The 13,264-nt window shown below is 41.6% G+C and overlaps 1 protein-coding gene across 1 annotated transcript in view; it reads left to right on the top strand.

Annotated features, from left to right (window-relative positions):
• SDK1 (sidekick cell adhesion molecule 1) overlaps positions 1-13,264 on the top strand; it is a gene marked incomplete at its 5' end in the record, with an annotated part of 363,636 nt that overhangs the window by 230,827 nt on the left and 119,545 nt on the right. The window contains 3 exons of the mRNA XM_080353916.1: positions 803-905; positions 1,833-2,009; positions 10,619-10,755. Of these exons, the coding sequence (XP_080210042.1) occupies positions 803-905; positions 1,833-2,009; positions 10,619-10,755 (417 nt within the window). The remainder of the gene's footprint in view (positions 1-802; positions 906-1,832; positions 2,010-10,618; positions 10,756-13,264) is intronic.

A 13,264-nucleotide genomic window follows, 5' to 3' on the forward strand; every position in this document is an offset into this window, starting at 1 on the left:
GACACTGATTATCTCTGTAGGGATTTGGGACTGATTAACATTATCCACATATCTTCTATACTCATCCTAGTTGTGTACCTGCTGCAGCTGATGCTATCTGCCGCTGCTGCTGTGTGTTAAGAATAATAGAGATCTTTCACACCAGATCTGGTTGCTGTAGTTACAGCAATTATTGTGTTCTGGGTCTCCAGGAGGTGCTTGAATAAAGATGTTCTGAAACATTTGAGTAAACAGCATATATTGCTTACATGGAAAATTGAGACTACCAGAAGCTCCTCCTTCTTTAACCTCTTTCCTGGATTTGACGGGATCGTAGGGTGACATTTAAGTTTTCCGATTTCTGGATATTTTTCAGCCATATTCTTCTTTGCACAGATTTTCTTTGGTTTTGTTGTTGTTTTCCCCGCTCCAAACACTGAGACTTGTTTCCTGACTCAGTGTGTGTTTGGTTTCATTCATAACACATTCCAAACGTACTTTTGCTGCCTTATGACTTGCGGGAGTTGCCGCCGATGCTTAGCACAGCCAAGCGAGAACTGTCCCAGCTTTAGCACTCTTGCTGCCCAGATCCCTGCCGACTCAGACTCGTGCCCTCTGCTGCTTTTTGCTCCTCTACACCCTGCCACGTACAACCTCTTCTCGACACAATGACATGAGATGGAGGGGAGCCTTCACAGCAAAGACTTGAAGAGGAATGGCCTGCTTGCTTTGAATGACAAATGTTCGGTTGCCTGCTCTCTGAGTGAATACCCCAGTCAAAATGCTGTAATTTCACCTGAACTATGGCTTGTGTTCCTTTCAGATCGCACTTTCATTGTTCACCCTCCTGAGGACAGCACTGTGATCAAAGGAACCACAGCCACTCTGCGATGCGGAGCGACTCATGATCCCAGAATTTCAATCAGGTTGGTGGTGTCACTTCTTATTTGTGTGGTTTATCTGAGCTTAATTTTATAAGCTATATGAATAGCATTAGGTGAGAAGTTTCAGGACCCCAGATTTTAACACCAGACCCCTGATTACTGCATTATAAGGTTGTACACTGTATCATTAATCATATAAATCCCATCTTCCATTTCAGCCTTATGTATTATTTACAATGAGCTATGTTCCACTTCATGACTTCAATACAGCCTTCCATGATTTTACTGTCAAGGTTAATACACTATCAATAAAACCAACTTGTCAGAAGCTGATACTTAATGAGAGTAAAAGCCAAAGAGAAGGAATAGGATTTCAGAAGTGTTTACATTGGGGTGCATGAAAGCTACATGAGATATGCCTATGTGCTTGGAAACAGCCCAATAACTAGGGGTTATATTCTGCTTTAACTGTGCAAAGAAAAACAGAATTAACTGAACGATTAACGTTTGCGCTAGAGCATTTAGAGGGACCTCACCATTTGAAAATATATTTACCATGAAAATTCACGTAGTCTGAAAGCAACGCGAAAGAAAATGCAAGGAACGGCTTGGAGGGTGGTAGGAGGGTCAACTGCAGAAAGAACTTCAGAAAGAGAAATACGGGCATAAAAATGTCATGTGGAGATATTTGCCTGTAAGACCCTGGACCATACACATCTGTGACGTATTGGTATGTGTATATTTTAATGGATGAGCACTAGCAAACCATGTCACAACAGTTTAAGATGTTATTGATTATGACAGTCTAAGGTTATCGCAGTCTTAGCAGAGATGGGCCGGCACCTCAGCTGTTAACTTCAGAGTACGATGTTCTAGTTTAAAATGCCGACAAGGGTGGACTTCAGAACTTGGACATGAGTACTTCACCTTTTTCATGTAAATGATTAACAGAAGCACTGTAATACTCAGGTATGTTTGGAAGAAGGACAGTGTTGTCATAAATCCATCCAGCAGTTCCAGGATCACGGTGGAGAGTGATGGAACCCTCGTTATCAGCCAGACGTGGTCAGGTGACATCGGAGACTATACCTGTGAAGTGATTTCTTTTGGAGGAAATGACTCCAGAATGGCTCGACTTGAAGTGATGTGAGTATTCCATCTCTCAAATACACTGTGCTTGGTTTCAGATACCCTTGAGCATTTTTCTAGCATTTCATTCTAGGAGATCCGAGGAGTCTGCAAGTTTGATTTTCAGTGTGTGTTTTTTTAGGGAAAATTAAGCCTGGCTCGTTCCTAAATAAATTATCTTGACATATGTCCTCACTTATACGTGCTGCTGTGCTGCTTGGACTTCCAAGTAACTGCAGCCTTGGAAGTTACATCCAAGTAACTGCATCTTTGTGAATCACCATGTGTATGTGTCCATCTGGTTGGGTGATTGAGCTCAAGGGATAATTAATGATTACGCGGTTGTAGTCTGCCTGAAGCCACTAACAAGCGGACAGGGGAATATAGTTGAACTTGTCCTGTTCAGCATCGTTATCAGTGATCTAAAGGAGGTGTTGGGGTGCAGTTGAGATGCACTGGAGGGCAGGACCACCATTCAGAGGGACCTAGATAGATTGAGAAATGGGCCAACAGGAACCTTATGAAGTTGAGCGAGGACAAATGCAGTGTCCACATCTCGGAGAGGAATAACCTTTTACAATAACGCAGTCTGGGCACTGACTGGCTGGTGGTTCTGCTGGAAAGAACTTGGCCAGCTGGGTAGACGGCAGCTGAACGTGAGCCAGCTGTGTGCCCTGGCAGCAAAAGAGGCTCATGGTGTCCTGGGCTGCGTTAGCATGAACGCGATAGATTGATGCACATGATTACCTCCTTTTATTTGACACTTATTAGTCTACATCTGGAATGATGTGTCCGGTGTTCAAGACCGGACCAAAGAAACTGATCTGATCTCATGGTTGACCCTGCTTTGAGCAGGAGGTTGGACCAGAGGCATCCTAAGGTCCCTTCCAACTTGAATCCTTCTGTCATCCCATGCTGTAGGGCTTCCCCATAAAGCCCAGGTGTTGTGCTGTGATGCCAAAATTATAAGAAAATGTTTTCCTCTTTTTACTATTTTTTCTCTGTTAAACATAGATCAGAATAGCTGGTCCCTGGACAGGCATTGCTTACTCTTGTATTCCCTTCATACACGTTTTTTCAGGGGAAAAATTATTTTGTGCATGCCTTTCTTTATTCCTAAGGATCTTTAAAACTAAAAACAATAAAATGTTTAAAGTGCAGTTCAGCTCTGAAGAAGGATTATAAAAGTGTCGTTATGGGGTTCTGCGTTTTCTGTTTCTGTCACTCCACTGGGGAGGAGTGCACTTCCGTTTTATTTTTATCACTAAAAGCAACAACTGTGGTTTTGGTAGATGTGTGGAGCAGATCAAATGAATAGGAAGGTAATGTTTTATGTAGGCTTTTTTAAAATTTATTTGAGTAATGCCGCATGCTTGAATTTAACTGCAATTGCATCCGTTTCTGCTGGTCATGCCTGATCTCTCTCAGAAGATGGCAACTTCCACTGCTGGCACCGTAATGAGTTCACCTCTGAGATTTGCTATGCAGAGGGCTGTTTGATACAGTGTTATTCTGACAGTGCCAAGGCTACATCAGATGCCCATTTTCAGCGAGCGGTCATACGTTCTTTCTCTAATTAAGCACTCCTCAGCTCTCCTCCCGGAGTGCATTTTACTGCTGGTTTGAATCCAAGAGCAGAAGACAATTCAAAATATATTGCTGCTATATAACCATCCTTGCTTTTCTCTGAGGCGATTTTTGAATGGAGGGCAGAAAATTATGGCGTAAAGATTGAAAAGAACGTTAAAATCTGGATTCTGAAGCAACGCTATAGATCTGTGCTAAGCATTTCATCGGTTTGACCATTTCTTCAATAGCAAGAGATGCCCTATGCAACCCAGTAGAGCACAGCAGATGTATTTGATTGTGGTTCCCCATTGACCAGTGAGGAACAGTTTTATGGTTCCTAAAACTCAGGCTGGAAGTGAACTGGGAGAGGCACATCTCATGTGTGTTGTTGAGGATGCGCTTTGTGCAGCCCCGCACATTGCGGTTGTGTTGGCTGCGTCCACATGCACTGGGGCTGCACTTCATCCTGTATCTCCGCTTCTTCCGATGTTCTGTTGCTGATTACCTATAAACTGTTTTTCCTGGAGGAATTAAAGAAATATATCAGGCCTACTCTTTTAGAAGACTTCAGTAACTGATAAGTCACTCAATCATACCTTCAATTGTGACATTTTATTTCAAAGTAGTGCTGCAGGTAGTGCAGTAATGCCAAAAAACATTGCATTCCTTTGCAGCTTTCATCATTATCGTTTGGCTCAGCAGCACAAATCTGTGAGAAATAGAGATACATGATACAACAGAAGCGAAATGAAGAAGAAAATCTGTGGAAAGAAAATGTCTGAAGTAAAGCTTAAATTAAATTCTAACTCGTATACGAATGACAGATCTATAACATTCCCTATTCTCCCGGATAATTCTCTTGTGCAGAACATTAACAAACAGGGCATGTACGTTCCCATCGATGAGCACTTACACTTCAGTGCCTTGAGTACCACTGATGTCAGACAAATGTTCAAAGGAGACCTCTCAACCAATTACAGACTGGAGCAGTCTACCAACAGATAATCTCCTAGCCTACCTAGCTTGATCTGGCGACTCCAATAGTCTCAACGCCTTTTTTTTCCCCCAGGAACCAGCGTGTCCCTCCTCTACCTCTGGGCACGTCAAGAGACATTTCCAAAGGCACAAATAAGTTTGATACTGATTTCTATTCAAACTGATTCAACTCAAAGCCATTGACCTTCAGGGTGACCTTCGGTTATTTAATTCCTAAGTGGTCTGGTTTTCTGATCTCTGAAAAGAAGGAAAGAAACCTTTTTCTTCCTTATTTTCCTGTGTAGGAAGACAGATATGGGGAAGCAGGTACTGCTTCTGGCTAGAAAGAGCATCTGCTGATAGCACTGCATGGTATATATTGGTGGTGCAAACAGGATGGACCATTTTTCTCAGCATATCTTTGAAGGAATAAAATATTTGAAAAGAAAAGCCAAAAAACTAATGAAGAACTTGCTAAAGTGCAGCCAAAGGTTACCTTGCTCATCAATTTTGCACTGATGGTACTTGGGCATAGAAACTAATTGCTAGTCAAGATACTCTATTCATTCATTTGTCTTCCCTCTAAATGTGTTTATTCTTCATGTACATCACTTGATTTGATTTGCACAAGGTAAAACATTTGCGAGTGATGTTTCTCTTCTGCAAGAGATAGATTTTAATGTTTTACTTACTATTTTTTTTCCTAGCAGAGCTTGTCGACTGCAAATACAGCACCATTTGCAGATCTTTTGATGATGAGCTTGTGCTTCTCTTGCATTCCTCCAAGTCATAGGATTTGATCCTGAAAATAATTGCATGTGATGAAACAACCCAGCTTCATTTAGCTTACTTTTATAGTCCTGTAAATACCATACAGAATGAAATACATATTAGGGAAAAAACGCTTGTTCCTGAAGCTGCATAAGCTGAGTTATCGCAATGTATCACTCACCTGACAGGAAACTCTGCTTATTCCAGCTCAAAGTATCCTGAGGGTTCTCAGTGTATATAAAATATGCAAAATTATTACTATCTATGTCAGATGATACCTGCTGCTCAATATCAGCCTGTCTGCAGTCCATACGAAAGAATCACTTTGTTGTATGAATGTGACTGGGAAGTATGGTAGTGCCGCATTGTTGGAAAATCAAAGCCCTGTACAAGCCTCTGTTATGTCACAACATATAGTAAAATCTTTTAGGCTCTTTCGCTATGCAAAAATATGGGGAGTACAATGTAATACAGAAATAGGCAATTTATTCCTGGCAGCAAGTTCATCTTCTTTCAGTTCTCTTTCACCAGAGAAAGAACTATTATTGTTCTTTCTTCTTCAAAAGCAGGAGAGGGGAGCTAACCACTCATAATAAAACCCAGTGGGTTGCCAAGACTGCACAGTATCGCCTTTGTCAATCATTTATATGTGAATTTTGATACCTTTTTTACTAGAGTGTTTGTAATTGCTAATTCTTCCAATTTCTTCCCAAGACATCCTATAAAAATAGCTTGATTACCAAAATGAAATCAGGAAGACCAATACAGCGTAACAAATCAAAATGATCTCTCATTACAAACTTATCTTCATATGGATCCCATATCCCTCGGCTGCGTAGCCCATCTCTGTTCCTTTCTGTGGGGAGTGAAAACAGGAAGGATGTCAAACTTGAAAATATACTATTTCTTCCTCACTGGAAAGAAAGCTTCTATTTATTTTTCCAAGCTCTCTATTGAGATATCATCCAAGAAGTGAGGATCACTGCTGAGTCTAAATGCACTTGATACTCAAAAGAGAAATAACACTTGGAAATGGACTTGGAAATACAGTTGTGTCTGCTCATCGTTGAAGGTATAACAGAAATGTAGGTGTTTCTAACAAAAATAAAACATAAAAATCAAAAGCCTTTCCCAAGCCTTCTGTAGAATTGAGCTTGTGACACGCACCAAAATGGAATGGGAAATAAATCTGCATTTTCTGGGACTCTGATTTCAAAAAATCCACCTCGTTATAGGACTGCAATAGACAAAAAACCTCAAAACTAATGGATGCCACACAAGAATTCTCCCTGTGTTTAGAAACTGGAGAGGATTCTTTTGTGAGAGAAACTGGGAAGCCCTAAGCAACAGATGCCATATTTCTTAATTTAAAACATAATGATCTTTTATGAGCAAGAGCCGTGAGGGCTGAGTGCTTTGTTAGGATTCCTGCCTCCAGTTCTTGCCGCGTACCTGGTCTAGCACACGAACCACCTGCTCCTGAGGAAAATTTGTATGGTGGACCTGGCTTAGGAAATCATTTCTGAAATAGGAGTGAGGCTTTTTATAAACTGACAAGAAAACTTGTTTAATCTCCCTTGCTTTTTAGTAATCCCCTCTTCAGTCACAGCCTCTCTAATTACCTGCTGTTGGATGATTTTTCTCAGAAATCTCTCCGCACTGTGTCTGGTTTATTTCCCTCAGCAAATAGGCTGCTTTTAGCTAATTTTATAAAACACTCTATGTGTTTGCTGAGTGAATTTTTCAGCTGCCCTCTGGCACTGATGAGCTGACTCAAAACATTAGGGTTTCTGTTTTGAACATGTATCATCTGCATCTAGCTAATATTTCTCTCCTAGGTTGTCACAATGACTTCATGTTCTTTTCTTGCAAATCCGCTATTCTAATTGCTTTGTCAGAGTCCCCTCAGGTCACCTTGGTGGCTATGCCATTAACCCTGGGCTTATCTATCAATTACAGATTTAAAAGTGTCCCTATACGTATTTTGCTACCACACAAAGCAAGTTATGAAAACTTGCCTCCATGCAGCTCTTCAGCATTAGAGGAATGAGATCTTAAGATATCCTTTGTTGAAAAACCTTCATATATTTCTTCTTTGGGGCTTCAGCGAACAAAAGAAAGATAATAATGCTGAAATTAAACTTCCAGTGTTCTGTGCCCTATGTGTTACTTTCCTAAACTTCATCTTGGTGTATGAGAAGTTGAGCAGTTCTAGCCTGAGGTCCTTCTCACCCTGAAGAGGGTTGGAATGACCATCCCCTGCAATGATTTCTTGGATGTTAGCAGCAAGGAAAAGTAATTCTCTTAAAGGAAAGAAAGAAGCAATGATCTCTTTTGAGAATGTGAATATTCGTTACGGTGGTAAAAGTCGTATTTATCATCCCTTCCACACGGTATGTGGTAGCAAATGAGGAAACAAAGTGTAAGTGCTTGCTGAAGTAGGAATTACTATTTATTAAGCTCTGCTTTTGTATGCTCTAAAGAGAGGAGTATACACTTCTGTGCTGAAATGTCTTTGTAGTTTTAAATATTTGCTTTCTGGCCAGGTGTGTTTCTTAGGCACTTGTTATGTCTGCCTTGAGGGATTTAAATCTGTAAGCACCATCTGTTGCTGTTCGGTGTGGACACATATGGCTAAACAATATGATATTAGTGGAGGTAGGGGCACTGCATGGCTGCTGCAGCTCACGCTACTCCATCTCCCTCTGAACAGAAAGTGCCCATTTCCTTCATTCTGACTGGTTACCATTTTGTGCCCATCTAAGAATAATCAACTAAACCCAAATGCTAAGCAAAAAAACCCCAACCCCACATTTCAACTCAGTTTGTGCTTTAAAAACCATGAAAATGGGCATTTCCCCTCTCCTCCAAAAGTCTTCTGAGACTTGTACCCTAAGAAAAAGAGACTGAGCTGTAAAGTCTTTCTTAATCATGTAGCCTCTGTCCTCAAACAAGCTGTTATTTCGACTCTTCTAAATATATGGGGAAACAAGATTAACTAGTAAATGTGCACCCTGCAGATATCCTGAATATATTCCAGGAGTGTTTATTTAGTTCCCAGAAAAGGAGTTACATGGAGGTGAGTTTGCCATGAGCTCCCCCTCAACCGTCCCTCCTACATCGGTCCCCGTGTGAGCATCGTCTCCTGGAAGCAGCTGAAGCCACAGCCCATCTCTGAGCTTTTCCCCACGGGGCCTGGGGATAAACGAAGCGGGTGCTGGAACTTCGTGAGCCACGTCACAACAAGACGTTTCACGCTCTTTCCTTCAGTAATTTCCTTTGCCAGCTTAATCGCAGAAACACTTTTCCGACCAGCTTGCTTCGGACATAATGATGAATTGTAGTGGAGGTTTAATGTTTATTATAATTTAATGTTTCATTCAAAATTAAGTACCACACTCCTGCAGTCCCTGGGTAAACGGCCATATCTTCAACCCTCACTCCACGCTTTTCAAACTACAGGTTTATTCTGCCGTTTTCTCTAGCAGTCTGGCTGCCCTTCTCAGTCTCCAGGTCCCCTCTTCCCTAAACTTGTTCATCCCAAATTTTGCAGTGCTCTGTTCAAAATCCGTTTTCGCCGGGCCCACGCGTGCTCCTTCCTGTGCCTGATGCTTTTTCTAGCCTAAAAATGACAATGGCTTCGCTGGCTGTGTGTCAGAAGTCTGGATCTTGGTTGCTGCATGCCCTGGCCCAAGTGAGAACACAGCCTAAACTCCTCATAGTCAAGACATCTTGAGCGAATGATTTAATGAAGATCTGAATCGCACCCTGAGGTGTCATTCCGTGTTTACTACAAAAAGAGCCTGGGGTGACCGTGCTGCTAATTTGGTTAGACGTTTAAAGTCAAATGAGATGAGACGAGACGTTGAGTCTCAGGTTTAGCCTTAGGAAGCATCAACCCTTCTGGCCTACAGAGAGGTGGGCAGGTGAGCATCTTCCACCTGTGTCGTCTCATCTGTGTGTTTTTCTTGCCACACCTCAGCTCTTCCAGCAGCCTCGGCATTAACTCCATCATAAACACGCAAAGAAAAGCACACACGGTTTTAAAAGAAAAATAATAAAACTGTTCTCTGATTCTCCATATGCTCCTGAATCTTCCTATAGATACCCAAATCCACTTATTGTTCTGGCTCGAAGCCAGAGTCCGTATTTACTTTTGTAAGTGGCTAAGGAATTGTGGTTTTTAAATAACTCTAAGCCTTCACTAGCATGATACATTGCGACCAGAAATTACTACGTTTTTAAACGAAGCACATAAAGTACCCTTGAGGCTTTCTCCTCTGGTCAGAGCAGATTAGCGGTCGTCCTTGCTGAGGAAGCGTTACCCTCCGCTTTCCTGGGAGGAGCAGTAGATTGAAAGGGTGAAAACGGGTCCTCCTTGCTTTTTCTTCACTGTCGGAGGTCCTTGTCCTCCTTAGGAACCAGGGTGATAAGCAGTAGAACTCGGGCTCTAATGTATTATAATGGCTGAGAGGCTTTTATCGCTCAATATGGATCAGCCTTTAAGGGATGTAGCAGGACTTAGTTTTCTCACTGCACTGTTCAGCCTCCGACTTGTAGCCAATGAGCACAAATGAAATGTTTTTGCCACAAATTGCCTTTATGTGTGGAAATTACACATTTTAATTGAGCTGCTGTTTTATTTTTGGTTTTTAATGCTTCATTTTGCGTTCGCATGGGGTTTCTGCAGGCATTTTCACGACGTTTTCTACTTGGGTGCTTCCAAAAAAAATTCTTATTATAGGAAGGATTCTACCCATGGCGGGAGAAGCCTGAATCTGCAAGTAAATCAAGCTGTTCTGCAGCCTAAGAATACATATGGTAATTTTGATTAGTAACTCTATATGGATAGTGTCAATGTCTTCTGCTTCCTTGAGTATGAAAAAATCCATGTTAAATCATATCTCCCATGTGTTTAGCTGTTTATATGTATTACCGCTGTCACATTGCTAGGACATCATCATAAGGAAGGGAAAAAAGTGAGAGAGGAAATGTATTGACCAACTTGTCTCAATCAAAACCAGTATGGAAATTGGCTTTTTCCCACATTTAGCAACATTTCCATTGCCGTTCTAAGCAGCAGCCTTGGGACTTCCAGCATAATTTGTTTTTTCCAAATAAGATAAAACTGTGAAGAATTCAGAGATGTCCTTGATTTATTTAATCGTACAATAACTGCTGGTCATTTTATATCTATCATCATACAAGCCTGACGTCGTGTGCCTTTAACTGCCTGTAAGAGTGTAGCTGAATGCAATGTAGATTGATTATTCTGTGCTATTTTGTTTCTCCCGTTTGCTTTCCCCAAACAGCGAGCTGCCTCATTCCCCTCAGAATCTTGTGGCCACTCTCAATTCGTCCTACAGCCGCAGCGTGATGCTCTCCTGGGTGCGTCCCTTTGATGGAAACAGCCCCGTTCTCTACTACATGGTTGAGCTCTCTGAGAACAGTGAGTAAAGTCAAATATGTTTCAAGCTCATGTTCATCTTAATTATTCAGCCTTCTTTCAGACTCACCTTCTACCAGATCTACCGAAGATACTGCAGTTGTTTTCTAAACAGTGTGCACAAAGGAGAAAACATGGGTTTTACGCTCAAGTATTTGCACGTTGACAGAGATAAACTGAGACTGTTGTACAAGAAAGCCTTAGTTTCCCCTCTAGCATTGCTAGCCAGACTTGAGGCACAACAGCTTATTCCTCAGTGCTTTGATTTGACATCTGTGAACAGCAATAGTCATATTTTATTTCTTCCCATTGTTGTCTTTTGCTCTGGTTTCATAGATATCTTGATGCATTCAAAGTCCCAATTTCACTTGAAAATTGCAAGCAGCATGATAATAAGAGGAACAAACTTGGATGTCAATAGGATCTACTGTCTTATCTGTTTATGGGTTCATATATTTTCTTCGCTTTCCCTAGGCTGTCATTTTACACCCTTCTTTTAAGTAGGTGGTTGAGGATGCTTAACTGTAAGCCATCCAAATATGTCGCTTCATGGGTTACAAACCTGGTCGTTGTGAATTGCCGCTCCTCACAGTTTTGTCATGCGCTATGTCTGGTCCTCTCTGGCTCTCAGTTTGCAAGGTTATTCAGGGACATCGCTAATGCCTTTTTAGGAGTTGATGGAAAGATGAGGTTATATGGTAATCGGTCACCTTGGCAATACTTTCTAATCTCTATTACCCTAGGAGCTGGAAATTCAAGCCTAACAATTGATTCTTGATGAAAAAATTAAGAGCATCACTTTTTCTGACACATGGAAATTAGCCACTGCATAACTGAATGTGAAACAGTCCTGATTTCTGATTGTCTAGAGAGCAGCGTTTTGTTTTGCCACACAGAGAGCTTGAGGTGAAACTTTAGCTTCAGATCACATACAACCTTTTTGCTTTGGCAGGCTGGAGTGCCCAAGTTTTTGATGTGGAGGTCCCAGAACTGATGATCTTGACATCTGTTAAGTGCAGTTTTCTAATCCTTGCAGAAATCCCAAGTCACGCCCAGGACTGCTGTCCTTAAAACAGTTCTTTTTGAGCAAAGACTCCTGATCTTTCTGTAATAAGTGACTCAAAATTCAGTGTTCTACACCCACACCTCCTCTCTACCTTTTTATCGTCACCTTCTTCATTGTCACTCTTCTCTCCTTCCCCTCCTCTTGACTACAGGCCAGGAACTGCCTTTTTGCTTTTCCTCACCTGTTCTTTCACCCAGGGACATTACCCCTGTGTTCTGTGTTTCCCGGTGGTTTGACAATGACAAGCTAATAAACTCCCAACCTGGGAACATGATGCAAAGATCCTAGAGCTGTATTTACACAGGGACAACACAGAGCTGGCAGAACCTACACACCTGGGTCCCACCTTGGGCTGCATTGACTGGGAAGAGTCACCAAAAGAGGAGGCAGCTCACGTTTGAAAAGCCTTTAAGTACCTTTCTAGCAAGGATGCTTTGCAGTTTTTCTAGTATAGGAATGGGGTAAATGTGCCATGATTTTAAAAATGCTGTAATTCATTCACTGAAATTTGTAGAAGGCTCAGCAAAAATCAACAACAGCTCTCCAGAAATCATGTGGACAGCGCCTCAGAACTCCACGGGATCCCGTGAACCCTTGCTCGCTCCATGATAGATCCAATAACTTTGGCTGATGGCATTGCAATCTACCACTGAGAGACTCATTATCACAAATCATAGGTCTAGGTACTTCAGCAAGCTTGCAGCTGCAAAGCCAAACAGAGACTGAGTTTGTTGTGAACTGAGCATCTTAACTCCCAGAAATATCCTAGATCTTGCTGTTCTTTCAGTTCTCATCTTCATCTTTATTTACTTTGCTTTTATGTACAATGTCTGAATGGTTACTCATAGATGTAGGACAGAGAGGAGTCTAAGCCCTTGAATATTTCACTGTTACTGTGTTCTCTCATTCCATATATTATTGCTCAGCTTTATGGATGCTGACAGAATAACAGAACAACGTCAGCAGTGACTTTGCTTTGGAAAGCTGACTTTAATGTCTGCATATTTTCACTGTCTTGTTTTGTTTTCTCAAAGTGTTTGTTTTTCAGAGCTATTTTGATCTCAGTTGTGTACGGTTAATCTTCAGTTTCTCCAGACATGCTGCTCCTTTGGAAAACACCACCTTTCCCTTGGTCTCCACCCCGTCCCAAGTGGCGTTTGTGAACAAAGCCGACATTTGGTCCTGTGCAGGCGCACTTTGTCTGATAAAACTGTGCGGCATCTCCCTTCGCTTCTCAAACAAAATGTCCTTTCAGGTTCTCTGTGGCTCCCGTCTGTGCAGCAGAACACCCCAGTCCCCCATTGCTTTCATACACCCAAACCTATAAAGAGATATCAGAATTATGATTTATTTTCCAGTTAGCAAACCTGCGCAGGAGACTTTGTTCTTATTTCTGTGGAGTTTTAATGCACGAGTTTTGCTTTGCAGTTACAGGTGCCAAAACAT

This window comes from Nesoenas mayeri (assembly GCF_963082525.1).
Source record: "Nesoenas mayeri genome assembly, chromosome: 15".
NCBI classification, from domain to species: Eukaryota; Metazoa; Chordata; class Aves; order Columbiformes; family Columbidae; genus Nesoenas; species Nesoenas mayeri.